The 27,998-nt window shown below is 35.6% G+C and overlaps 1 protein-coding gene and 1 pseudogene across 1 annotated transcript in view; both read left to right on the top strand.

The window, feature by feature from the left end:
• Positions 1-27,998, top strand: part of FAM81B (family with sequence similarity 81 member B) — a 59,144-nt gene that overhangs the window by 21,401 nt on the left and 9,745 nt on the right. Inside the window, exons 4-7 of the mRNA XM_019026163.2 lie at positions 1,192-1,435; positions 7,531-7,649; positions 15,856-15,985; positions 24,044-24,150. Of these exons, the coding sequence (XP_018881708.2) occupies positions 1,192-1,435; positions 7,531-7,649; positions 15,856-15,985; positions 24,044-24,150 (600 nt within the window). The remainder of the gene's footprint in view (positions 1-1,191; positions 1,436-7,530; positions 7,650-15,855; positions 15,986-24,043; positions 24,151-27,998) is intronic.
• Positions 25,354-27,978, top strand: LOC109026735 (RNA transcription, translation and transport factor protein-like; annotated as a pseudogene).

Raw genomic sequence — 27,998 nt, forward strand, 5'->3', positions numbered from 1 at the left:
CACTTTTTCCAGTCATTAATATACAAAGAAGCAGGTAAGTTCAAGAATGTTTGGATCCAACTGGGGCATGATGGCATACAGTTGATAAGAAAGATGGGGACGATTTTGAAAGTGTCATTCCTCAGCCAAAGTGAAGCATGCACTAGTTTGTCTGTGTTAGATTTAGTGGCAAATATCGGAAGTCTATCTTCTTTGACAGTCAAATCCCTAACTAAGAATATCTCATCACTCAATGAGTTTCAGAACACTGGAGGAACCTCTATATCAGCAAGCAGCTTTGGTTCAGAATGTTGCTCACCTTGTGGAATTCTTTTTATTCTCTGATGAAGAGTGTTTTTTGAAGGCAAGCATGGCACTATGTGTGAAGGGGCAGAAGTCATACATGATTGAATCATTTGGCAGGGGACATTTGTTGTATTTTTCACCTGTGTTTTTACTTTTTCTATGATTTTCGAAACACTCAAAACATTGAGGGTAAGTCTTTCTCACGTTGTGCACTCAGACTCACATACTAATCTCTGGAAACACCCTCACAAGATACACTGCTTCACCAGGTTCTAGGTATCCCTTAATCCAGTCAAGGGATTTTAAACTTTAGGAATTTCAATGTTTGAGATTATGTCTTTTGGGATTATGATTGGTACCATTCATGAACTAATTTCCCTAACTATGAAATTAGAATTCTGTTAGACAATATGAAAATGTACAATGTGAATCTCTAAGGGAGAGACATCATATGCAAGGTTTTCTAAGTGTATTTGATCATAGAATTCTTTTGTGGGGGCCTATCCTCCTGACTCCTATTCCAGGACTCACACCTTGGAAAACTCTCTAACACAGTCACTTTTGCATCTTTATAGTTATAAAAACTTAATTTTTTCTACGTTACAGTAGAATTTTCATAAGGGGTATATAAAGGCATCAGTCTTGGAAGAAGGCTTCTAACATCTTCTTTCATGAATCCCTCTACCCACTCCTAACTACCACCAATTGGCTTGAAGCATGAAAAGTGCATCTGCTTCTTAGATGAGACCTTCACCAAATTCTAACCATGGCAAGTGCTTAAAATCCTATCAAACTTCTCACAGGGCAAAAATAAAGGATCAGAAGTGAGGATTCTAGTTCTGGTTCCTGGCTCCTCCAGCTCATTCTTGTAATGCCCTGGTGTTTCCTTTTCCTTTTTCTGATCAGGAGTCATCCTTTTCTCCCCATCATTCCAAACACCCAGAGAGGTCAGCTAGAAGACAGACTGAACAACCAGGAGCGTACCATAGCTTTCCTTCTTGAACAAGCCTTCCGCATCAAGGAGGACATCTCTGCTTGCCTGCAGGGGACCCATGGCTTTCGAAAAGAGGAATCGCTCGCCAGGAAGTTACTGGAAAGCCACATCCAGACCATCACCAGCATCGTCAAAAAACTCAGCCAAAATATTGAGGTAGTTCTCTTGTTTTATTTTGTTTTTGTTTTGTATTTTGGCAGCATTGCTTGATAAAGATTATCAACCATCAGTGTCATTTTTCAAGTGCAGAAATATATCACTATTGCTTAAGTTTAGATGATCACATTTTAGTGGTCTAAGAGGGAAACAGTTTAATTTTTCAGCTGTTCATTTATGCCAAAAAGTAGAAGGAACTTCTATTCAAAAAATATTTACTGTATATTTATTTTGTGACAACAAAGACATTATGTCAGACATTGTGCTAAGATGCTTATGTTAGCCTAAATCTCCAAGATTCTATTAGTGCAATAACTTCAAATAGAGGTTTTCATAATGCACATCAGTAATGCTCCATTGTATAGCCATTGCAATCTGATGCCAGCAATTTCTCTGGCCCCATCTTCTACCCTTCTTTCCTTCACTCTGGCCACACTGGCCTCCCAGCTGTTCCTAGGACATTCCAAACACATTCTGGCCTTGGGGTCTTTGCACTCACAATTCACTCTGGCTGGATCATCTTCCCCTAGATATTCCTATGCAACGTTCTTCATTCCTTCAGGTTTCTGTTCAAATATAGCCTCGTAACAGAGGATTTGCATGACATTTTATAAAATAGCACCTCTACCCACATGGTTTCAATCTCCCTTAAAGCCTACTTTATTTTTTTTGTCACATAGCACTCATTGCAAACTACCATGGTCTATATTTGATTCCTGTTTGTTTTCTCTTTCTAAGATATAATCTCTATAAAGTCAAAGAGTTTGTTTTCTTCATGCTAAATCCCATATCCCATACCAGACAACAGTGGTGTTGTAGTCAGCACTCTAAATATTCCTTAAATTGATGAATGAATAAATTAATTAATTTTAAGGCATTAGAGTAAAAATAGAGTTTCTCATCAAAAAAAGAAAATTCTTTGTCTAAATCAAGAGAAACATGCTTGTATAAGAGGTCTTTGAGAGTTGCTAGGGTGCAAATGTACATGATGAATCTGGGTTAACAATTTTCATGCAAGGGCTACAGATAGTGTACTTTAGGAAACTGGCACAAAACTTGTGGAGTTATCATGAGAATTGACAGCAATGCAGTCTCACGATACTTGTCCTTTTCTACTATCAAAGAGAATACTGGATTTTATTAAAATTATGGGATTGAACCAGCAATTACTTCTTTATGAATTTGTTCTTAAGGGCAAGGATATTGATTAATTTATTTTCCATCTGCAGGGTTTAGCAGACCCCATAATGTACCTGAGGCGGTGTGAAAAGTTAAAACTCTCAGTGAACTTTTAAAAAGCACTTTATTGGTATTTAGCACATTTTGAATTGACCTCAGTGCTTCAAAGGTCAATGCCACTCTCAAAGTGATTAAAGGTATTTCCATGCATAATGAAGTATCATGAAAGTGACAAGAGGCAAGCAGCCCTGTGCCTTTTGAAATGACTAGAAAATCAAGTAAGTACAGCATAGTGCTAAAATAAGATTCCAATTTAGGAGTCAAAACTTCTTGGTAATTGAAAAAGCCAACAACATTCTTAGAAACATTGAACTGTTTCTAAGAATATTCTATATTTTGATCTGGATTGTTATATGGTTGATTACATTACATTGAGTCAAGATCCGCCCAGATGTACACTTTGACTTGTGCATTCAATACATATTATACCCCAGTAAAATACTATTAGCAATAAGGAGAAAGTCTTTCTTTCAAATCTCTAGAAATCTGGTAAACAGTTTATTTTTCTGTAATAATTGACTATCTTAGATTAGCTCTCTGAAAAAAGACAAATCCAAAACATTTTCCAAAAGACAAAGACAAAAATCTCAAAATACCTACAATCCTATTAAGGGTTTGGCATATATAGGAAAATGAAAAGGACTGGATTGAGTTTGTGGAAAATTGAACTAGAAAATATTTTAAAGGCTGTAGATAACATAGTTAAAACATTATGAAGAAGAAACCATTCAGCTACCTTTAGTAAATAACTATAAGCACTTTATAGAGAAATGGATGCTATTCAAGCATTTTAAAAGAACCTAACCTCATTAACCAGGTCAGCCCATTTGCAAGTTGGCTAACAAGATCAATTCACGTGTGAGCTAAAGCTTGACACAGGTCCTTAAATGAAATGAAAAAAAAATTTTTTTAATCTACCACAATTGCATCAAAGTGCTTGTTTCTTTTTAAAAATCAAATGATTCCTTTTTTTAAGAAGGCAGTTGATTACAAGTTTTCGAATTAATTTATTTTTAACTCAAAGAAAATTTTATATATAGCATTGTTTTACTGTGGGTTTTCCCCTCAACTTACAAAAGCAATACTTGTTCATCATAATTATTTTGAAAGTTTAGGAAAAAAATGTTTAAACTTGGGGAAAAAATATCTCACAATTCTACCACCAAATGGTGATCTCTACAAATACCCAGATGAATCTCCCTTTAGTCCTTCCAAGTATTCCATTTAGGAGGCTGAGACTATGTTTGTAAGCATGATTTTTATTCTAACATTCATCCTAAACTCTATCATGTCTCATTAAAATCTCTTTGCATGGTGCATACACCATGATTTGCTTAATTATTGTCCTAATGTCGAAATGTCACTTTGGGGGGCTGAGGCAGTAGGACCAATTGAGTCCAGGAGTTTGAGAACAGCCTGGGTAACATAGTGGCACCCTGTCTCTACAAGAAAAAATAAATAATTAGCTGGGTAGGGTAGTGCACGCCTATAGACACAGCTCCTCGGGAGGCTGAGGTGGGAGGATTACCTGAGCCCAAGAGGTAAAGGCTGCAGTGAGCCATGATCATGCCACTGCACTCCAGCCTGGGCGACGGAGAACCTGTCTCAAAATAAAAATAATTTAAGAAAGAAATATCTTTGTGCATAAATGTGTATCTGCATTTGGATTATTTCCATAGTATCTATTCTTAGAAGTGGAATTACTAAGGTGTGAATACTGTGAAAGCTCTTGATACATGTTGCCAAATTGTTTTCCGGAAAGTTTATACTAATTTACACTTCCATTAGCATTATTTGAGTGCTTTTTTTCCACTTTACCTATGCCAGAATTGAAATTTATCACTTTAATTTTTGCTAACTTCATGGAACAGAAATAAGATTTTTTTTCTTAGTGAAAGTGTTGAGTCCACTTTTTTAAAGTGACTATTTAAAGTAACAATTTTGGCTGAGTGCCTGTGGCTCACAACTGTGATCCCAGTGGTTTGGGGGGCTGACTTGGGAGGATTGCTTGAGGCCAAGAGTTTGAGACAGTGAGACTCTGTCTCTACAACAACAACAACAAAATTAATAATAATAAAGTGACAGCTTCATTTCTTCTGCTAATGATTTAGGTCTTTTGTTAATTTATCTTTTGGGTTTTAGTACTTTTAAATTTTGTTGATTTGACGAGCTCTTTTATTTTACATATTAGAAATAATAACTGGTAATATGGTAGTAAGTGTTTAACAATCAACAATCAGTTCTTTTCTAGGGGAAAAGAGAGCCTGGTTTGTAGTATTTGCCTGTTTCTATGGTGTAAATACTCCTATGATTTCAAACAACCAGCAAGATGACACTGTACACAAAGATGAGAAGAGATGTATACAATCCACTTTCACATACAGCTCCAGGCTGCTTGCAGTACATCACTGAAACCCTTGGCAATAGTATATGTTACAAATGTTTTTTCAGTTTGCTTTTTCTATCTTAATTGTATTTACAATGTCTTTACAAGTTTTACACAAAGGTAAATATTCAAATACTTTGCTTTGTAATTTCTCTCATTATTGCAGTCCTCCCACCTTCATCTGTGGTTTCACTTTCTGTGATTTCAAAAGTTTACAGAAATATTAAATGGAAGATCCCAGAACCAAGTAATTCATAAGTGTTCAATCGTGTGGTGTTCTGAGTAGCGGGATGAAATTTTGCACATCCTGTTTCATCCCACCCATGGTGTGAATCATCCCTTTGTCCAGCACATTCACACTGTCAATACTCTCTGCCCATTAGTCACTCAGTAGCCTGTTGGTTACCAGATCAACTGTTCAGATGAGGTATCAACAGTGCTCATGTTCAGGTAACCCTTATTTTACTTAATAATGCCCCAAAGCACAAAAGTAGTGATGCTGGCAATTCCACTATGGCAAGGAGAAGCCGTAAAGAGCTTTCTTTAGGGAAAAGGTTGAAGTTCTAGACTTAATAAGGAAAAAAAAAAATTGTATGCTGAGTTTGCTAAAATCTATGGTAAGAACAAATCTTCTATCCATGAAATTGTGACAAAGGAAAAATAAATTCATGCTAGTTTTGCTGTCGCACTTCAAGCTACAAGAGTTACAGCCACAGTGTGTATGATATTATAGTACATTGTTATAATAGTTCTATTTTTAGATATTGTTAATCTCTTACTGATAAATAACTTTATCATAGGTATGTATGTATAGGGAGAAACAATATATATAGGGTTCAGTACTATATGAGGTTTTGGTCATCCACTGGGGGTCTTAGAACGTATCCCCCTTGGATAAGAGGAGACTACTGTACTTCTAAGACTAGAAAGTTCCTCATTCAAAGACAAAATAATCTCCTCTATTATCTGTGACTTTTATGGCTTAATTTACAAAATATTTTAGATCTATTTTTTTCTGAAATCTATAATGATATATGACATGAGGTAAGGATCTAAATTAATTATTTTCTGAGTAATTAGAGACCCCAGCCCACTTGTGAAATTACTCCCCCATTGATTTATGAATTGCATATAGAGTATATTCCTTTCCTACACTTACCAAGGTCTTCAGTGACGTTACAGGTAGCTATATACCTTTACTACACTGATTTACTTATCCTTATTTTAGAAAATATTTTAGCATATAGTAGAGTAAGTTTCCTTTCATCACTGTCTTTACCAAAACAGAAAACAAAATACCTGCATACATGCAAAAAGACAAAACCAAACTCTAGTTAGTGTTTTTGACACTTTTACATCTTCAATTAAGGCTTCATTTGCTCTTGGGTTGTCTCAATCCCAGTTTAAAAATGAGCAAGAGTCTGTCCGTGGTCTTTGAAATTCTTGTAATTTATTTGCTATTAAAAAGTCTTCCTTTCCTAGTAAAATTCATAACCATAGTTTAAACATAATTTAGGACTTTGTCAAATATAATACTTAAACTGGAATGTCTCCCCAAGTAACAGATTTGTGTTTTTCAAAGGCCTACACAGAACTCTCACTTTTTTTCTTAGTAAATACCAATTTCTTATATGTCTTCACTCTACATTGGAATTTATTTGAATGTCAAGTATAATACAATTTTTTTCTATGGACAAGCAGAATTTTTTCTTAATTTTTTAAATCAATACTTATAAATGGGTACAAAAAGTTAAAAACCATGGTTCTTGGGACCACTAGCCTGGTGGTAGAAGAAAGTCAGTTCTATTTCCAGAACACCAAAACACAATAAAGACGTGACTAACAATGCTCATGGACAAAATCTGGACACAAATGAGCCAGAAATCTCTCATATTCTCTAAAAAATCTAGATAAACTCTTTTTCATTGTGTATGAAACAGGTTGATTCAGACTTGCTTGCGCTGTGTTAACTTCATTGTGGTTCTGGTTCAATCCATAAAAAATCTTGCCTGATGCAATATTGAAAAAAATCCTTTTCCAAACTTATGGCACCAATTGTGAAATACATTTTTGTGAAAAGCTTTTATGTCAGTGATGGCCAACGGCAACCCATGACCATATCAACACAATGCATGTTCTGTTTGGTCCATATATGGTTTACAAAAGATCTTGAATAATATGCCAATATTGTTAATTTGAGCAATTTCATATAAAATCTGGATTTCTAGCTTCCTTTAAAACACTATTGAGACATCTTTCCCACTTGGCAATAATCACCTAGAATCAAACCACTGCTGCTTCCCTCAGATAAATTAGCAGAGATCACTTCTCTCTGAGATAGGACTCTCTCACTCATGCACACCATCAGCCTAATTACAAAATGCATTCATTTAGGTAACCCCTGCTTTAAATGATGTCTCCTTATCATGTGTGATGGGAAATTAATGGGAAATTTGACTCAAAATTACAGATTTTAGAAGACCAAATAAGAGCTCGAGATCAGGCGGCCACAGGAACTAACTTTGCAGTACACGAGATAAACATCAAACACCTACAAGGAGTTGGAGATCTTCGAGGAAGAGTAGCCAGGTGAGAAGAAGCATGTTAACTAACGTTTAACAGTAAATTCTTGGCCAGTGAATTCTCATTCCCAAACAAGCTCCATGCTGTGGAAAAAAGATATTGTCTACACATTAAGCTAAACTAATGAGATGGCATTTGAGAAAGTGTACCATAGAACTTTGAATGCCTCACGCTAGCTGTGAGATTCAAAGTTTCTGTAAAGACCCCTTACACAGTTTGATTCCAATGGAAGCGACCAAAGTTCTGTCTTTACAGCCTCAACCGTCCAAATGCCAACATCCATACATAGACGCACCTTCATAACCATGTACGAAATCCCCATATGTGTCAAATGCTAATGAGTAAAACATTTACAATATACAAGAATTATAATAGTCTAATGGGATTTACTGCCAAATGGATAAAGTTTTGAATAACATCTTTTGTACAAGATTTCTAAATCAAAAGAATTGATGGTATGCAGTTCAGCAAATATGTGTAGGTATTGAGAATGGCAGCACCACTCTGGCGGACACATCAAAGATGACTTGTGAATGGCTGACTATGGACACCTTTCCATCACTACATCTTCTGCCAGTACCTCATTCCTCTCTCCTGAAATACTCCCATCTCCATCTGATTAATCCTCTCGGAATTAGATAATTACTACCTAAGAATTAGATAATTACTACCTAAGACGAAGCTCTCTTAGGGTATTTACCCATTTAATTCAACAAAAATGTATTAAGCACTCATCTTATGCCAGGCCGTGTAATGTTAGAATTCAGCAACATGGTCTCCTTTCTATAGCTGTTTACAGTCTACCAGGAAAAACAAGCTGTATCAATAACCAATACAGTGAATGCTGTACTAAAAGTCTGGGATGCTATGGAAATGTCCAAATCAGACCCACACAGAAGAGAGGCTTCCCAGGGGAAGTGACACTTGAGCTGAGTTTTGAAGGATTTATAACAGTTAACTAGACAAGGAAAAGTGAGAAAGACAATTTACCTGGAAGAATAATATGTGCAAAGGAACTGAGGGAAGGATCACTGTGACATGTTCATGGGCCTACCTGGGAGAATGGCATTTTGGTTATGGTATTTTGGAGTAGGCATTTTGAGAAAGTTGGGACAGGAAGCCAGAGAAGCAGTCCAGACCTGGAGGATGAGGGGTCTTGTAGGCTAAGGTAAAGAGTTCGAACTTTATGTAGAAGGTTATAAATGACCATGGGGGGATTTTAAGTAAGGGGGTGGCATATCATATTTTGTGATATTCTAGTTGCAGTGAATTGGTAGAATACAAAAAAAGGTTGTGGAGATCAGAGGAAGGCTATTGTACCAATCCAGGTGAGAAGTGGCAGGGCCTAAACCAAGGCACTAGACATGAAAGCCCAGAGTAGGGGACAGACAACACAGACATTAGAGAAATAGAATCTACAGGATTACTGCATGAATAAACATGGAGGATGAATTAAGCAGGGGAAGGTCAAGGATAATGACCAAAGTTTCTGGGCTTGGAGACTGGTTGAATACTCATGTTATGCCACAGAGAAGAAAATATGAAACAAGGAGCAATTATAACAAGGAAGTGGAAAGAGAAACGGAGTAATAAAATGTTTGGCTTCCACCATGTTGTGTATGAGACGCCATCAGGATATTAGCTGGAATGGGCATGGAGCTCAAAGGGGAGGAAGGGAGGAGGTGTCAGGGATGCCCAAGTTTCTGGTTGGCCCACAACATAAACGACTTAGTGGCTTTAGGAAAGACTCTGTAGTTCTGGAGTGTGGCTTCATTTCTGTTAAAAATAAAAGATGCCGTCTTGGAAATAATACATATGGTTGAAAAACTCTCATCCAAGAAAAAAATAACTGTCAGCCAGTCCAGAGAATAAACAGGTGAATTTATATTGTATATTAACATATAAATAAATAATATAGAGAAATATTTATTTCATTAATATTTTATCAATACCAAAGAAGTTTTATAACATTTGGGTAAGTAATGAAACAAGATAACAAAACAAATATCAGCAAACCCACAACCCTATTTAGGTGTGCCAAGATTTTGCAAAGAAGATAAAACCAAACATGGTTTCTTTGTTTCTTTTTTGAGACAGAGTCTCGCTCTGTCACCCAGGCTGGAGTGCAGTGGCGTGATCTTGGCTCACTGCAGCCTCTGCCTCCCAGGTTCAAACAATTATCATGCCTCAGCCTCCTGAGTGCCTGGGATTACAGGTGCACGCCACCATGACTGGCTAATTTCAAACATGTTTTAAATGAAATATAATTTGGTTCAATTTGGTGGTATGCTGATGACACTCCTACCAACTATTTCTTTCTGCAAACCACTTACAAACCAATTATTTTATTTTTGTAAACCGTGTTTTATTTACAAGACAAAATAGCAAATGGATCTCAAAGAAACTAAGAGATCAATGAAATTATGTCAAAATACGCAATTCTTTTTGCTCTGCTTGCTTTTTGCTTACCTTCCCCTTCAATCAAAAGCAGTGATTTTAGAACAAGGTCTTATTTTTCCTTGAAATGTCTCCCTTTTATGGAAAATTTCTGAAATCTATTTGGCAATGTGAGACAGAATTTGGCTAAGGGCCATGAGACTTAAATTCACCCTCCCTCTCCTGTTTCTTTTCTGTGCCTTTGCCAGGCAAATGACTAATGGACAAGCTAAGGCAGATTGATTACTGTCTTTCCACATAGAGGGAACTCTATTCCAATGAGCATTTTGGCATAAGTAAAATTAAGTTGATTGTTTTAACATAATTGCTAGCAAACATTTTACTGCTCCATAAATCAGTCTCAATATTTAATAACTACAATGAGATTTGAATTTTACACCTTATTTCCCATGGCAATACATGGCAGTTTAAAAGTAAGTCTTCCCAATGAGATGAGGTTCCCAAAGTTGCCAGCCTGCTTTTGATACCCATCCTTTATTTAATAGAGTAGAGGCTTGCGTGGGTCATCAGAGAGAGAGGTCACGTCCCCTTAGAGATTCAGGTGAAGTGCAAAAAAAGGAAAAGGCGAGCATGGGAAGGGCACCCCTAGGGATGGATATGACTTACAATCCGTAGCCGCAGTCAGAGGCGAACTCTCTAGCCCCATTTGGCTCTTTAGGACTCCAGAACAAACCTGCATGTGGGTAAAAAAAAAAAAAAAAAAAAAAGATAAATTTTGTTGATTTGTGATTAAAAGCAAAATCATGTTCTTTAAAGAAACATAATAATGTGGATATTATGACAGGCCTGGTCAGAGAGGGCAGAATAAAAACCTCTTATTCCACTCCTCTTACTTGAGACAAATCAATGCCAGTGAAAAATAAAAGAAGAAAAACAAAAAACTCCATCTTTAATATAATATGGAAGTTGCTGTAACCACTGACCACAAACAGAGCACACTTACCAAATATTGTGACATTTGGACTGATACAGTCCTTCTCAGATTTAAACATAATGATTTCCCACTAGTCAACAGTCATAATTTTGAGAGGCATTGGCAAAATGGAATCAAGCAGCATTACTTAGAGGCTCGGGTGGGTCATCGGAGAAAGACAACATGTCCCCTTAGAGATTCAGGTCAGCAATACCAAACAGCCGGGAGGTCTAGCCAAAGATGCAACCGTGTTCTTTATCATTTCTATCATCTAGGACCTCCCTCCTTGCCCACTTATACCTGAGAGAAACTGGCTGAAGTGCAACAAGCTGAGGAAGGAGAGAGATTTGATACTGCAAGCCTGAATAGAGGATGTGATCTACCAGCCACCAAACACACTCACTGATCCTCTGCAGGTAGCAGAAACATTCAAAGACATAATAGTTATTGTTAGAATGCAGTCATGCATATGAATCACTTCCACTATCATCCCCAGATAGACAGAAGACAGATAGATAGATGATAGACAGACAGACAGATAATAGATACATAAAACATAAGCAAAAGACTAGTGAATACACTTCATGAAGGAACTTCCCAGAAAAGCACAGGAAGAGTTCAAGCCAAAAGTTCTCCCGGTTTCAAAGAAATTAAGAACAAAAGACAAAGAATTAAAAAAAAAAAAAAAAAAAAAAAAGGATTACTTGTGAACAGTCACATGTAATTTGGCCCTTCTAAAAGCCCCACTGAATCTACAGTAAAAAGATTTTCTCTTTAAAATATAAACCCATAAGGACCAGGGATATCAGCATAGAAGTCTTGGAACCTAGAAAGCAGATGGAAACATGAAAACTGCCTTAGCAGAATGAAAGCCAATTTTCAAGTTGTAGGATAAGCTGAGAACAACGTAACTTTATGCAACAGAATTTTCAAAAGGCTTCAGGCCCTTGCCACTAGGGAGAGGAACTGAGAGAGGCAGTGAGAGGAAGGGTCAGAAACCACTGTAGTTTATTATTAGCTTATTAGTTACTATTAACTTTCAAATTACAGGCATCTTTTACTTTGATAAAATAAATAATCATTTTAAAAGTAAGGTATAAAAACGTTTCCCTCCAAAAGAGACTATCAGATAACAAAAGGAGATAGATAAACTGGAATTGCTCAGGGATAGATGAAAGAAAAAGTCAAGATACTATGAAGATTAATCTACTTTAGAAGCTCCTAAAATAGAACAAATGCAACCAAAAATAATGAGTTATAAAAAGTAAAAACATGAGTAAACCACACCAAATAAAAAGAGATAGTTACTTTTCAATATAAAAATGATTGTAGAAAAATTGTCATATGACAGGCAAGGAAAACTCATCCAATATAGAACTAATAGAAGGCCCTAAAGAAGAAACAGAACGAATTCTTCAAAAAAAAAAAAAAAAATCATGCCTATAAGAGAAGAAAGTGTTCTTGAAATACAGATGTGAATCTACAGATTAAAAGGAAAAACTGTGACCATGGAAAAAATGATATAAGAACAATGAAACCAAGATATCCTGGTTGAAGTTGCTGAACAATAAGGATAAAGACTGCAACGAGCATCCAGGTAGACAAAGCAAGTCTCATAAAAAAGGAAAGAAATGTCATCACCTCAGACTTCTCCACCTCAACCAATGCTAGAAAAGAATGGACTGATGTTTATCATGTTCTGAAAGAAAGAAAAAAAATGTTATCTCAACTAAGTTACCTTTCAATCACAAGAGAAGTCAGGTATTCTCAAGCACTCAAGAACTTGAGAATTCTAGTACTCCTGAGCCCTGCTTTTAAAATCTGGATGACAAAATCTGGCCAACCATGGAATAAATCAAAATAAGGATCTTAGAAAAGAAATCATGGCTTGAAAGGATTATCAATGAACATCTAATCTACATATAAAGTGAACATTAAATAACCATATACATTCTAGTGACAGAACACAGTGCAAATGTCATAAAATTTAACATTTTAAAATTAGCAAATTATTTTTTTAAATGTTGAAGGCACAAGTATATAAACTTATTTATTTTCTCATTTTTTGGCTTATGGTCAACAGATAATATCTAAAGTTGGTATTGAGATGGTAGCTGTGACAAGTATAACAATTCCAATCTATGATAGCTTTTTATAGCTTCTTTTTTTTAGAAAAGAAATCTCTCTCATAGTGAAGAAATACATATCTGAAACTCAACAATTTCTTCATTTCTCACTACATTTATCTTTTCTTAGGTTAAAGTAAAATTAAATGTAATATTTTAAAGTTGATGCATATAATATAATCCCAGTATTCTAAATTATGTTTTCTTCCTATCTCTGTGTATATGTATATATATATATATATGTACACATATATTTTAAGTATATATGTATAATGATGAACAGAATGATAATCAAATATTAATAATGTTACTTTTTAAAAGGGATTTGGAAAGATCTTAACTTTCCTCTTTGTTCTTTGAGGCATGATATGAAATTTTTTCTAATGGTGATGTACTATTTTAACAGAAACAATAAAATCATTCTAAAGAAGGAGGAGGCAGAGGAACTCCTTTTGGAATATAGAGTGCAGCTTTGAAAAGCCATGAATCAGTCCTTGACTTCAACATGTGGGATTAGGCTAGTGGGTGGTGGTTAGGGGAGGTGAAAATGAATAGGCGGCAACTCTCAAGTTGAGTAAATAAATCATAGCTGCTAATCTTATGTGGGTACTCCCCCTGTGTCAGGCACTGGCTAAATGCTTTGCGTGCATCACCTCCTTTCATCCCTAAATAACCTACAAAGTAACACTATTCAGGACAGCCACTTACAGTTTTGAAGGTTGAGCACTCAGGAGACATTATTCGCATTGTCAACCACGTGTTTCTGGCACTCCTGGAGTCGTGTGGTAGACAAGTTGTACAACTGTATGCAGTGACCATGGCATCATTTCCCCTTTTTTTCAGATGAGGAAAACTGAAATCTGTAGGCGTTAAGAAGCTTGTCCCAGGCCGGGCGCGGTGGCTCACGCCTGTAATCCCAGCACTTTGGGAGGCTGAGGCGGGCCGATCACGAGGTCAGGAGCTCGAGACCATCCCGGCTAAGACGGTGAAACCCCGTCTCTACTAAAAATACAAAAAAATTAGCCAGGCGTGGTGGCGCATGCCTATAGTCCTAGCTACTCGGGAGGCTGAGGCAGGAGAATGGCATGAACCTGGGAGGGGGAGCTTGCGGTGAGCCGAGATTGTGCCACTGCACTCCAGCCTGGGGGATAGAGCAAGACTCCGTCTCAAAAAAAAAAAAAGAAGCTTTTCCCAGATCATAAACCTAGGAAGTAGCAGAAGCATGGTCTATCTGACACCAGAAACCACATTTTTAACCAGTAGCCTCCACTGCACAGACCCTGCTGTCCCTGAGGGTGGGAAACAAAAGAAGGATAGAAGGGAGATGGCAGGAAGTGGTGGTAGCAGCAGCCACTCCTGAGCAGTCTTTGGGGGTCTTAATATGGACTCACATCAGGACATTCTAACTAACCAACAATAGAGGTGCCATTCTGACAATGACAGTTTGTATATGCAAAGGTGTAAAACATCTTTTCATCAGGAATTTTGTGCGTACCATCCTGCTCCCATTCTTGATCAGACTAATTCCTAATTTTTTCTCCCAGCAGCTTCTTCACCCCCACTACAGCCATTTTTAAGGGTGATACTAAAGGGATACCTTTAGTATCTTTTTAAAGAAATGCTCAGGCAAAATTGCCATCTTAACTCACCTTTGCCTCAAATCTTTTGCACCAAAAACTTTAAAAGATTCATTCTGGGATCCTAAAAATGTTGACATCATAAAGCAAACAATATTTATATCACTTAGCATAATAATATGAAAATGTATTTCCTAATTAATATTATTTGATGACAGTCAAAACAGTTATTTTATAAAATGACAAATATCAAAATAATCCTTGATAACTCAGATATACAAAAGATAAAGTCCTTCAGTGCTCTTCAACCTATCCTTCATGCATATGTGAAAGTATACAGAAACTGACCATTAATACACTGTGCAACCTGCTCTCCTCCAAGAGAGTCACAGGTAACGGTTGTGGGGGTGTGGTTCTGTGTGTTATCTTTCCTAACATACTGGGAAGATAATCTTCGGCTTACCTCACTAGCTCCTTCTCACCAGAATTCCTTCCCTAAATTATCACATGCAACTTTATGGACCAAACCTTCATTCATATGTTAGTGTGAATTGGTTTTGTCCTAATATGACAATGCCTGACTGAGACCATTCAAGGAACAGGAGTTTTGTTTGAGGCTAAAAGGGTGAGAAATTGGAGAAGATGGATTGGAAGATTTTGATTTGCTGGGACACCTTTTCTTGCCAACGGAGAATTGATAGTCTGGGGGCCAAGAAAAGAGGATAAAGAGAGGAAAGTGGATTTAGAACACGATATATAAGAGGAACAAATTTTAATTTTGCCTAACCATAGGCAGCAGCGTATATTTCCAAAACATCAAAATTTGCTATAACTCCTATGACTAAGTTAATATCAAGCTGAAAATGTAAAAATTCCCTCAATTTACCACAATATCCCCATGTAAACTATTTCAAGTTGGTGCTCTGGTTTGAGCCAATGCATTCAACCTGGTTTCTCTCTCATCAGAAAGAGAAGGGAAAAATGAAGAAAGAGATTCCTGAATACACTCCTGTATCTACCAACTCATTCTTCAAATGACTTTAGAACTTTGGCCATCAAACGAATGTGCAGGTGTCTACTATAGTGTTAAAAATGTTATAAAGGTATTGATCTCACACCAATTTCCATCTTGCCATTAGATGTGATTCAAGCATTGTGAAGCTTTCTGGAGACATTCACTTATTCAGGCAAGAGTACCGGCAAATTGAGAAAGCCATTCAAGAATTCGTGCCCGCACTGGAAACTCTTTCCAAGAACTTGGACATGAAGGTAATTGAAAATAGATGGGACTCATATTACGTGTTACTGCCAGAAGTAAGATCATTATAGCTTATCAAAATGCCCTATCAGGTGGTAATTTTTTAAGAGAACTCTTTTCTTCCAAAGGGTGTAATTCTGACAGCTCACTCATATACGCCATGGAAACAGTCAACTCAATCAACAAATGTTTAATGAATGTCTGCTGTGTTCCAACACAGCCATCTACTCTAAGCATGCACTGCTTGAGTCCACCATTGCTGTTATTTTTTTACTCTCTGGAAGTAGTAAAGTTATTTTTACTCAAAGACTATTGAACCAAGGAATATAAACAAAAGAACTTCCCATGGAAGCTATTATTATTAAAAGTCCAACATAAATGTGAATTGTTCATGTTACATCCCACTTAAAGCCCTGCAATGGGTTGTATCTCTTACAAAATAACATGTAAGTCCTTTGGTTGGTCTGGATTTTAAAGGCCATCTGTGCTTCTTGACTCACCCTTTATGCCCAGTGATACTGAGCTCCCTGTAGGTAGGTCGCCACTCACACCAAGATATTACACATCTTCCTCTAGTTTGTGCTCTTTTCTGCCTGAAGTGTCTCTTTTTCACCTTCCCAGTCAATGGTTTCACTAAAGTGGAGCCCAGTGCAAAGTTTTCTGTGCTCCACTTTGTCACATCTTATGCAAAACAAACACTTCTCTTCTCCTCTGAAGTCGTTTGGGCAGAACAAAGTAGACATCCTCTGGAAATTGGAAATATGAAAGTTTGGCATTTGATTATTTGTTGGTAGGCGCCAGTTAGTCCAGAGCAGGTGTTACTGAGCACATAGTTTACTCTAGTCCCATCTGGCTCTCCTTATCTACCTCCTACCCACCCATCTTATTAGGCCCAATAATTTTTAAACTCTCTTTGTTTTTCAAGGTACTCAATCATATCAATAATATGGCAATTTTATCTCTGATTTTCTGATTTAAGACTTCATTGCTTTTCTTAAAGTCTTGAGCAGAAATTCCAGAATACTGTTAAATAAAAGTGGTCATAGAAGGAAACTTATCTGGTTCCTGATTATCCTGGAAATGTCTTTGCTGTTTGCTGCTGGCTATTGGTTAGAAATATTTTTTAATCATGTTAAGGAAGTATCCAGTGATTCCTACTTAGTTTTTATCAGGATGGAATATCTACTTTAATCAAATGCCTTTTAGATATCAACAAATATCTAGAACCACCATATTGGTTGTTTTTTGGTTTGGGGATTTGTGTGTTCTTTGTTGACTTCTTTGGCCTTCTAATGTGTTAATACATTTCCTAATACTGAAACATTCTTGGATTTCTATAATGAAAGCTATACAGTTATTGTATAATAATTCAATAATTTGGCATCAGGATTCAAAAGTGACATTGGACTATAATTCCTCTCTGTTTAGTATATTTTTAAAGATAATGCATATACATAGCTCAAAAACAAAACTACATAAGAAAATATAGCCAGAGAATTTTCATTCCCACCCCTTAACCATTCATCACATTTTTTTCATGATCCTCACAGGTAAGCATTTTTATTCAATTGTGGATGCATTCAGTATGCCCTTATGCAGACATGAGCAAATGCAAATAAATATTTTTATTCCCCCTTTATTGCACAAAAAATAGTGTATATATATAGTATATATAAATAGTATATATATAGAGCTATGCTTTTTTAAAAAAAAAATTAAACAAATATATCCTGAACATCTTTCCATATTGATACACAGAGACCTTCCTTATCCTTTTTTACAACTGCATACCCTTCCTTTGTATGTAATAGTTCAGTTAACTGCTCTTGCATAGATGGACATTTGGGTTCTTTCAAATATTTTGCTCTTTCAAACAATGCTGCAATGAATAACCTTGCACACATATGTCATTTTGTATGCATATAGATATATCTGTAGAATAAATATCCAGAAGTGGGATTTCTGGATCAAAATAAAATAGAATAAATAAAATCAGAGAGAATTAAGCAGAGAGAGTACATGTGTGTTGTTTTGAAAGATCTTGCCAAATTGCTTTCTATATGGCTTTCACCTCGTTGCACACCCACCAACAATATGTAAAATGTCCTGTGTCTCCATTGCCTCACCAATGCAGTGTTGTTCAACTTCTGAATTTTGCCATTCTTATAGGAAAAAGGCAGTATCTTTTTGTTTTAATTAGCCTTTTTTATTATGGATGAAGTTGAGCATCTTTTCACATATTTAAGGGGCATTTGTATTTCTTTTTTGGTGAACTATCTGTTTATGTCTTTTGCCTATTTCTCTACTGGGCTATTTTTCCTCTCTATCTCTAGGAGCTCTTTATATGGTAAGGAGATGAGCTGTTTTCTCTATGACACAAATTGCAAATGCATTTCCCCAGTTTGTCATAGGTCTTTGGTTTTTGACATGCACAAATAGTTCTCTAGTTGTAGTTGAATTTATCAGTTCTTTTGTGGCTGCTGGAATTTCAGATCAGTTAGAAAGAGCTTCCCTACACAAAGTCTTGAAAGAATTCTTCATATCTCTTCAGGCACTTTCATGGCTTTGTTGTTTACACTTAAATCCTTCGTCCATTTGTAGTTTTCCTAATATGTGTCTTAACTACTGTTTTAATTATTGAATCTTTATAGTATTTTTATATCTGGTAAGGCTAGTTCCTTCCATTACGTTCTTTTTTCAGTTTCCTGGTATAATTAGTTGTTTTTGCTTATAATTTTTAAATCAGCCTGTCTCATTTCAATAAATAAATCAAAAATAAACTATTTTAATCTTTATTAAAATCATGTTAAATTTGTAAATAAATTTTAGAATTGACATAGTCATAATGTTGAGTGTTCTATCCAAGAATGTAGTGTGCTTCCCATTTGTCTGAGTTTGCTTTTAAGTTCTTGAGGAGTATTTTCAAATTTTTCTCATGTAGATTTGGCATAATTTCTTATTAAATGTATTTTGAGATTTTGAAATCTTTTTAGTTTATTGTAACAGGGGCTTCGATATGCCTCCTAATTCATTGTTAGTTGTATATTATGAAGACAATATTAATTTTATATTCCAGTGTATTCTCTTCTTGATTATAGTAAGTTTTTAGTTTCCCTTCCTCCCCAAGAACACAATCATATGATCTGTAAATGGTAATAGTTTTAGCTCATGTTTTTTCATTTTCGTATACAAAATTTCTCTCTCTTTTCTAATTGCTTTGACTAATAACCCCAAACAATGTTAGATAGTATGTGGGAATAGTGGACATCCTGGTCTTCTTCCTAACTTTAACTGTCCTGTGTTTCCCTTATGATGGGGAAAGTAAGTTTCCCCATTAAGCAGGTTTAGTAGCCAACTATTCCTATATTATTGAATTTTTTAGAAATCAAAAACGATTATTGAATTTTATCAAATACCTTTTCAGCATTTATGAAATGATGTGTTCTCTCGTGTTATACTAGTGTAATTATTTCCTATTATTAAACCATCCTTGCATTTTCTTAAATAAATTACACTCATTATGATGTATTTTGGTGTGCTGCAGGATAATGTTTGCTGACATTTTACTTAAGAATTTTGCATTAGTGCTTTTAAGTGAGATTAACCTATTTTCTGTGCCATCGTTTTCAGATTTTGGAATCACCATTGAACCGACCTCATAAAAAAATTTGAAAGTTTTCTTATTTTTCTATGTTCTGAAACAGTTTAAAGAGTATGATAAGTATTCTTTAAGGATTTGGTAGCTTTGCTTCTGACATATTATCTGAGCCTGATGATTTGATGGGGAAGGAAGCCCTTTGATAGCTTTCATTTTTTATATTTTATTTAGTTTTTTTGAGATAAGGTCTCTTTCTGTTGATTAGTCTGCTTAAACTTTCTATCTCTTCAGAGGTTAGCTTCTATAAATTACTTTTTCTTAGAAAAAAATATCTATTTCCTTCAGATTTTGAATTTGCATAAAGTTATGCAAAATGCTTTTAGGGTGGTTTTAATTCTCTCTGCTTTTATTTATTCTATTTTATTATTTTGTATATTTGTGCCTTTCTTTTTTTTCCCCCTTGATTAGGTTAGGTGTGCCTTAACAATGGTTTTACAATTAACAAATCCTTTTATATATTTTTTATTTTCTGCTTCTATTGTCTTTTCCAACTCTCCAATTTCACCTTTTATCTCTTCTTTTTCCTTGCCTACAGGGTATTTTGTTGTTCATTTTGCAACTTTTTAAAACCACATGTATTTGTATTCTTTTTTGCTGACATGAGCATTTATGGCTGTGAATTTTTCCTGAGCATTCATTCTTCTTCCTTATATCCCCCAGAGTTTAACATGTAGTATTCTCATTATTATTTCCTAGAAATTCTGCAATTGCATGTGGTATCTTCCCTTAAATAGTTAAGAGGAGTGTATTAGTCTGTTCCCACACTGCTAATAAAGACATACCCAAGACCAGGTAATTTATTTTTTTAAAGAAAGAGGTTTAATGGACTCATAGTTCCACATGGCTGGGGAGACCTCACAGTCGTGGTGAAAGGTGAAGGAGTAGCAAAGGCATGTTTTACGTGGTGGCAGGCAAGAGAAGTGCCAAGCAAAAGGGGGAAAAGTCCCATATAAAACCATCAGATCTCATGAGAACTCACTCACTATAATGAAAATAGCAGCATGCAGGTAATTGCCCCCATGATTCAATTACCTCCCACGGGGTCCTTCCCATGACATGTAGGGATTATGGGAATTACAATTCAAGATGAGATTTGGATGGGGACACAGCCAAACCATATCAAGGAAGTTTTTTCCCCACCCTCTGAGTTAAGGACTTTTTGTTTTGTTATGCTGGTATTCATTTTAATTTCATCTCATTGTAGGTAAAAATTTTAATATATGTAAGTTTTAGTTTTTGGAATATTTTGAGGATTGTTTTTGGTGGCTGGATAGTCCATTTTCATACATGTTCTAAAAAAAGCGTATTCTGTATTTTTAGGGCACAAAGTTGAATCAGTACTTATAGGGAATAACTTACTGGTTAAATCTTCTGATCCTTACTTATTTTTCAGTCTACTGCTGTCTTGGATTGAGAGGTGAATTAAAGTCCCCTCTGGTTATCAGACTTCCATTTCACCTATAATTTCAGTTTTTAGAATGTTTCTGCTATGTTATTTGGCTTACAGATATTCATACCTACTCTTTTTTCTTTCTTAATTTTCATACTTAAGTTTCCTCACTTCACATGTAGAGTAGAACAAACTTTGCCTATTACCTTTTCGAAAAACCAGCCCTTGGATTACACATCAACCCCATACCTTTTGTTTTTATTCATTTATTTTTAAAATCTTTGTTTTCAATTGCTGCCTTAACAAATTACCATAAACATAATAGTTTAAAACAACACAAATGCATTATCTCATGGTTTCTGTAGGTCAAAATTTGGGAGGGGCTAGACTGGACCCTCAGAATCTCATAAGGCAGAAATCGAGGTGTCTGCAGAGTTGTGTTTCTTTGGGGAGGCTTTAGGAATGAATCCTGTTCAGGTTCATTCAAACTTTTGAATCCAGTTCCTTGCAGTTGTAGGCCTGAGGTCCTTGCAGGCTGTTAGCTGGGGGTTGGTCCTTGCTCCAGAGGCCGCCTACCTTCCTTCTTGTGTTTTCCATGTGGCCTTTCTCCAGCAACAGCAGGTCAAGTCCATTTCATGCTTCAAGTCATTCTGACTTCACCTTCTGCTGCATCCCTCTCACACCAGCTGGAAAAACTTCTCTGCTTTTAGGAGCCCCTGTGATTAAGTTAGGCCCACTTGGATAATCCAGAATAATCTCCCCCTTTTACTTTAATTACAGCTGCAAATCCCTTTTGCTCTACAGCATAGCACCTTCACAGGTTTCAGACTGAGGGCATGGACATCTTTGCGAGCCCATCCTGCCTCCCACAGTTTGTCAATTTCTTCATCCTGCTTTCCTTTGATTAGGAATTTTTTATTCCTTTTAAACTTCGTGAAATGAATGATTCACTTACATTGCCTTATTCTTTCTTGTATAATTATGAAAATATTTAATGCCACAAATTTACCTCTGATTATATATTTGGCTGTGTCCTTTTGATATGTAATGTTTCCATTATCTTCTCCTAAGTAAATTTGTAATTGCAGTGTTGATTTACTCTTCGGCACTTGTGTTAGTCCAGATCCTTTGAGAAGCAAATGCCATAAAGGAATTAGATGTGCAAGAAATTTATTGAGAGGAAAATTGATGAAGAAAAATTGGGAGGGAGACTATGACACAGGTCTGGTTTCTGTGAAAAAGATGGAGAAAGAAGGCTTTAGGATTGCAGTGCCATTCTAAGATTATTTCAGTGAGTTCCTTTGTTACTTGAACGAAAGTCACCCATCAAAGGACTACTCAGGCATTGGCTAGGCACGGCCTGTAGAAAGCATGGTCTGGTGGACACTCGTGATGGATTTTGAGCACAGTAGTCACAGCCCTTGGCCAATTATGCTCCCTGCAGTAGGACATCTGAGAGGCACATTTTCATGTGAAACACTAAAATCAAGAGTGGGTTTTTTGTTGCTTTTTTTTTTTTTTTTTTACTCAAGTGACTGGGTTTTTGTTCCTTTATGCTTCCTTATTAATTTCTAGTTTTAGCACAGTGTGGAGTTATGGCCTGTGCTTTTCCTGCTTTTTGGAATAATTTGAGATTTACTTAATGTTGCATATGTGCTTAGTTGTTGCAGATGCTTAGTGGGCACTGGGAAAAAATGAATGCTGTTTCCAAGTTACATGGTTTGATATATAAATCTATGAAATACATTTATAGTTTTTACATTTTCCTGTATCATTATTTATATTTTACTTACTTGACCAGTAAAGAGTCAAGAAAAGTCATTTAAAATCATTAATGTATTGTCTGTTTATCCTGAAAAGCTGTTGCTTTTTTGCTCAATATATATTCACAGCTCTCTATTTTCACAATGAGTTTTACTCTTCATCTATAAAGATGACCATCTTTGTCCCATTTTTAAATGTGTTTTGCTTTAAGTAATATTTTACCTAACATTAATATTGCTCTGCTGCTTTATTTTCCTTTGCCTTTACCTGTAATTTCTTATTATAATAAATTGCCTATTATTTTATTTCAAACATTTCCATCTTTAGCCTGTTTTAAGTGTATCTTTCTCCTGTAAATAGCCACTCAAGTGCTGTTGGTTGCCCACCCAACACTTACCTATTCAAATCCTTCCGTTACTCCCCTCTTTCTTTCGTAAGAACTCATTTTATTAAATGCCCACTCTCCTCCATATGACCGTCTTTATTAGGAGCTGAATTCTGTTTGACCAAAGCCAATCATGTAGTTTCATTCTCCTTAGAAGTGACTAGTTTAGGCATGATTATGGGTTGCAATTCTGCATCTATTTTTTAATCCAGTTCTTTTACATAAAGAAACTTTCTCAATGTTTCTGGCAGTTTGAAAGGTGGTCTAATCTTAAATTCTAAAACTGGAATTTGTTTTTTTCCTATCCTTAAATGCCCTAAGTCATTTCACTTGGGATTCACTTGTGCTCATGTCAGAGTACTATCTGGAAATCTTGGGCCAGTCATGTGTGTTTTCCTCAGAGCCTGATTGTGCATTTAAACATTTATTCAATAAGTATTTGTTGAGCATTTACCATTGATCACCTAATGTGCACTGAGGATATGGTGGTAATAGCATACCATATCTTGTATTGTAACTGGAGACAATAGAGAAGTAGAAATATAATCAAATTAACAGACTAATAAACAAACTAATGGAAACAGCATGTTTTTGTTATATCATTAGATGGCCTATGATCAAAAAGAATATTCTAGACAACAGAATGGAACACTCCCTATTATTCTTTCCTTGAAGATAGTGTAACTGTAATACTCATTTGAACACAAGGCATTTTCAAGTGCAATCATGCTTTAGGTTCAAGTCTGTTTCCCAGCTCCTTAAAGGAATAAAGTATATTAATCTGTTTCCCGGCTCCTTAAAGGAATAAAGTATATTAATGTGAATGCTGGTGGTTTTGTTCATATGCACAAACCCTCTTGTACTTTGACTAGGTGATGCAGCTCTTAGGAAAGATAGAAACTGCCAGTTCTGAGCAAACCTCGAATTTAAAGATGGTCCAGGGGGATTATCGCCACGAAATGAACCTTTTGGAATTCAAGTAAGTGAATAGAAGATTTTTAATTCTGTTAAGTGAATTCCAAAGAGTTTTGCCTAATGAAAGCATTGGCATGAAATAAAAACCTATCCCAGGAATTTGAACCTGGCCAAGAAATAAAGCAGTGAACTAACACAGAGAATATTCTACACTAAAGTAACTTATATAATATTTATAATAAAAGAATGATGAAGATTAATCTTATCATTCACTTTGACTGCACAATATCTCAACTGAATTGACACAATCATTTTTACCCTTCCTGTAATTTTTACTTATTATCAATTGTATATTAAAATGTCTCAATGTAAAGCACTATGGAAAATAATTTCATTCCTCAAGATTATCAAATATTTTTAAAAACGATTTTGATACACAAGCTTTTCCTTTAAGATTCTTCCTAACATCCTCTATTTACTCCTTTACATTATCATTATTTTATTATTATTATTATTATTTTGAGACGGAGTCTCACTCTGTTGCCCAGGCTGGAGTGCAGTGGCGCGATCTCTGTTCACTGCAAGCTGTCTCCTGGGTTCACGCCTTTCTCCTGCCTCAGCCTCCTGAGTAGCTGGGATTACAGGCATGTACCACGACACCCGGCTAATTTTGTATTTTTAGTAGAGACCAGGTTTTTCCATGTTGAGGCTGGTCTCGAACTCCTGACCTCAGGTGATCCGCCCGCCTCAGCCTCCCAAAGTGCTGGGATTACAGGCGTGAGCCACCGTGCCCGGCCTACATTATTTCTTTTTAAGACTGCTCTCTACCCCATCTTAAACTGAATTTTTTCCTCCACTCAATGGAGAAAGCAGTAAAGGAGACAGCTCCACAAATGTTCAAATTACTGGCTTCCTTATTATCAAATCTTCCTTTTTTTTTTTTTTTAAATGATCATCATTTCCCAGGGTCATGGTGCAGGCAGAGGGAAATTCTAGTTACTTGGATACTATCATACTGTCCCTTATGCTCTTATTCTTTTTCCTCTATGTCTCACAACATTTGGGTTTAATGCCTTAATCAAATCCAGTATCCTGATAATACTCTATTTTCTCCATTTTTCCCCGTCTCTACTGTATTTTATTAAATCTAAGTGCCATTGAATATAACATGCACCATTATAATTTTGTACCTGTAAGACATGAAGCTAACAATTAAACCATAGCATATCATCATTTTAAGATATTTCTTGATTTTGGAGATGCTAAAATGCAAAATATGTGTGTCTTACAAGTTGATGTAAAACAATTGTCCTCACTAAAACTTGGAGAAGTAGTTGTCAAGTAAACAGAAAATACTCATGTTCTTTATACTCTAAGAAAGCATTTCTACTTTCTTAAATTCTAGCACAATGAGGGTGTTCAGTGAATAGCTGATCTAATACCTTTAGCTTGGAATTAAGACAAAACTGTCCAAAGGAAAAGTAGAAAAGTAGTCTGTTTCTAGATATACAGATTAAGAATTGATTGTATAGGGAAGGGATGGGATTTATAAACTGAAATGGAAGGCTGACTTAAAGGGATGACGTATATTAACAAGTGGAAAAGAGAGAAAAAGGAAATGTTTGAGATCCAGGGCTAACTGCTGCATTACTGATGATGCTTATTTTTTCTGTCTTTGGTATTATGGGAATTTGGCTTATGGAAAGTCATCTGAGTAGTTAAATCTGAATCTGGACACTTTTATAACTGTGTAAACTTGACTCTTTTTCTCACTTTAAATAATGAAGTCTTAATATTTCAGTAGTATTACAGTAGGTGGCAGTGAATCTATAAACCATGCTTTTCCCCAGGCAAATAATTCTAATAATTCATTTAGTTACACAACTGACTTTTATATTTAAATTTTCTCCAATTTTAAAAATTAAAAATATGCATTAATTGTAAAAAAAAAAAAACAAAAAACCAACAACAGTGAAAAAAGAGGTCATCATCTCAGCCTTCTGTTGTAATCAATATTAACACCAGGGATGTAGACATCCTCAATTTCCTCCTTGTTAATATAAGTATATAACAGAGAAAGGATATGTATATATTATATGTATAGAGGAAGCATGGGTTTTAAAAATAATTTCTATACATATTACTCAATTATTTGATTTTTCTAGTACATCCTGGATATCTCTCCAGATCATTAAATATTCTAAATTTTTAATAGCTGTACAATCTTTTAACTTATATATGTGCCATAATTAATTCAACCGTTTATCTTATTGCTGAATGGATTATTTCTAGTTTAGGACTACCACAAAAAACAAAAAAAGTATTATGTGTATATCCTTAGATATCCTTAAATACTGGCACTTTTATTTCTATAGGCAAGCTTGCTAGGTTAAAGAGTATATATATATACATACATATATATGTATATCTATATACACATATATAGATATACATATATATACACATATATATTTAATTTTATAAATTTCTTCTTCAAAATGTTGTAGGGTTTTACACTTCCACCAGCAATGTGTGAGAAGACCTTTCTCTACATTTTAACCAATGATGAATGTGTTCTCTTTTTAATACTGGCCAAAGGATGAAAAAAGCATCTGTTTTAATTTGCATTCCCTTTTACCATTTGAATTTTCTGTGAATTGCCCATTATTATTTATCAAGTTTTGTATTGGGATTTTTGTCATTGTCTTATCAATTTGTAGGATTCTTTCACATTAGAGATATTAACCATTTGACTGAGATATGTATTGAAAATGTATTTTGCTCAAAGAGAAAGTAAGACAGGGTTATTTTTTTTTCAATCAGAGGACTTCTGTTTCAATCTAGTATATTGGATTTAGATTTTAACAAGGTTAACTTTGAACAAAAATAAGTAGTTCCACTACTTTAAAAAAAGTAAATTGCTGCTAATATTAGGATTTTGAGGTACATATACATTTAAAAATGAAGTAGATAATGTATAGAACTCACTTTTTTTTAAAGAAAGAACTTTCTCTGAATAAAGAGATTAACTTTAAATAAAAGTGTTTTAATAACATTAAAGGTTAAGTTTAGTCAGGCACCATGGCACACACTTGTATGTAGTCCCAGCTACCCAGGAGGCTGAGGCAAGCAGGATCGCTTGAACCCAGGAGTTCGGGTTACAATGAGCTATCATTGCACCACTGCATGCCAGCCTGGATGACAGAGCAGGACCTGGTCTCTAAAAAAGTCTTTTAACAAAGGTTAAAGTTAACCTTTGTTTGGCTTGAAGACCAGAAAATTAGACACTACAAGATTGAAGACAGCTAATTTAAGAAACATCCACAGCAGTGACTGGCACAAGTTCTTTGAAAAGTGTCTCAGAGATGTTGACAGTCCTTTCAAGATTCAAGATCAACAAGAAGCTATTGACTGGCTTCTTGGTTTAGCTGTGAGGCTTGAATATGGAGATAATGCTGAAAAATACAAGGACTTAGTACCTGATCATGCAAAAACTGCTGACAATGCAACTAAAAATGCAGAACCATTGATCAATTTGGACGTAAATAATCCTGATGTTAAGGCTGGTGTGAAGGCTAACCTGCTTCAGATTCAATGTCATGACGATTACCTGGTAATGCCTAAGGCAATTCAAATTTTGGTTCAGGAGCACCTGACAGGGTGCAGTTGCTAAGGCAAATCAAACAGAGGGTTTGCCTGCTGCTTTAGACAAAATATTACTGGTTTTGATGCAGGAGATGTAGTTCTTAATGAAGCTGCTCAAATTCTGCAATTGCTGCATATAGAAGAGCTCAGAGAGCTACAGACAAAAATTAATGAAGCCATAGTAGCTGTTCAGACAATTATTACTGATCCAAGGACAGACCACAGACTGGGAAAAGTTGGAAGATGAACACTTTAGGACTTCAGCTT

This window comes from Gorilla gorilla, chromosome 4 (assembly GCF_029281585.2).
Source record: "Gorilla gorilla gorilla isolate KB3781 chromosome 4, NHGRI_mGorGor1-v2.1_pri, whole genome shotgun sequence".
Lineage (NCBI taxonomy): Eukaryota > Metazoa > Chordata > Mammalia > Primates > Hominidae > Gorilla > Gorilla gorilla.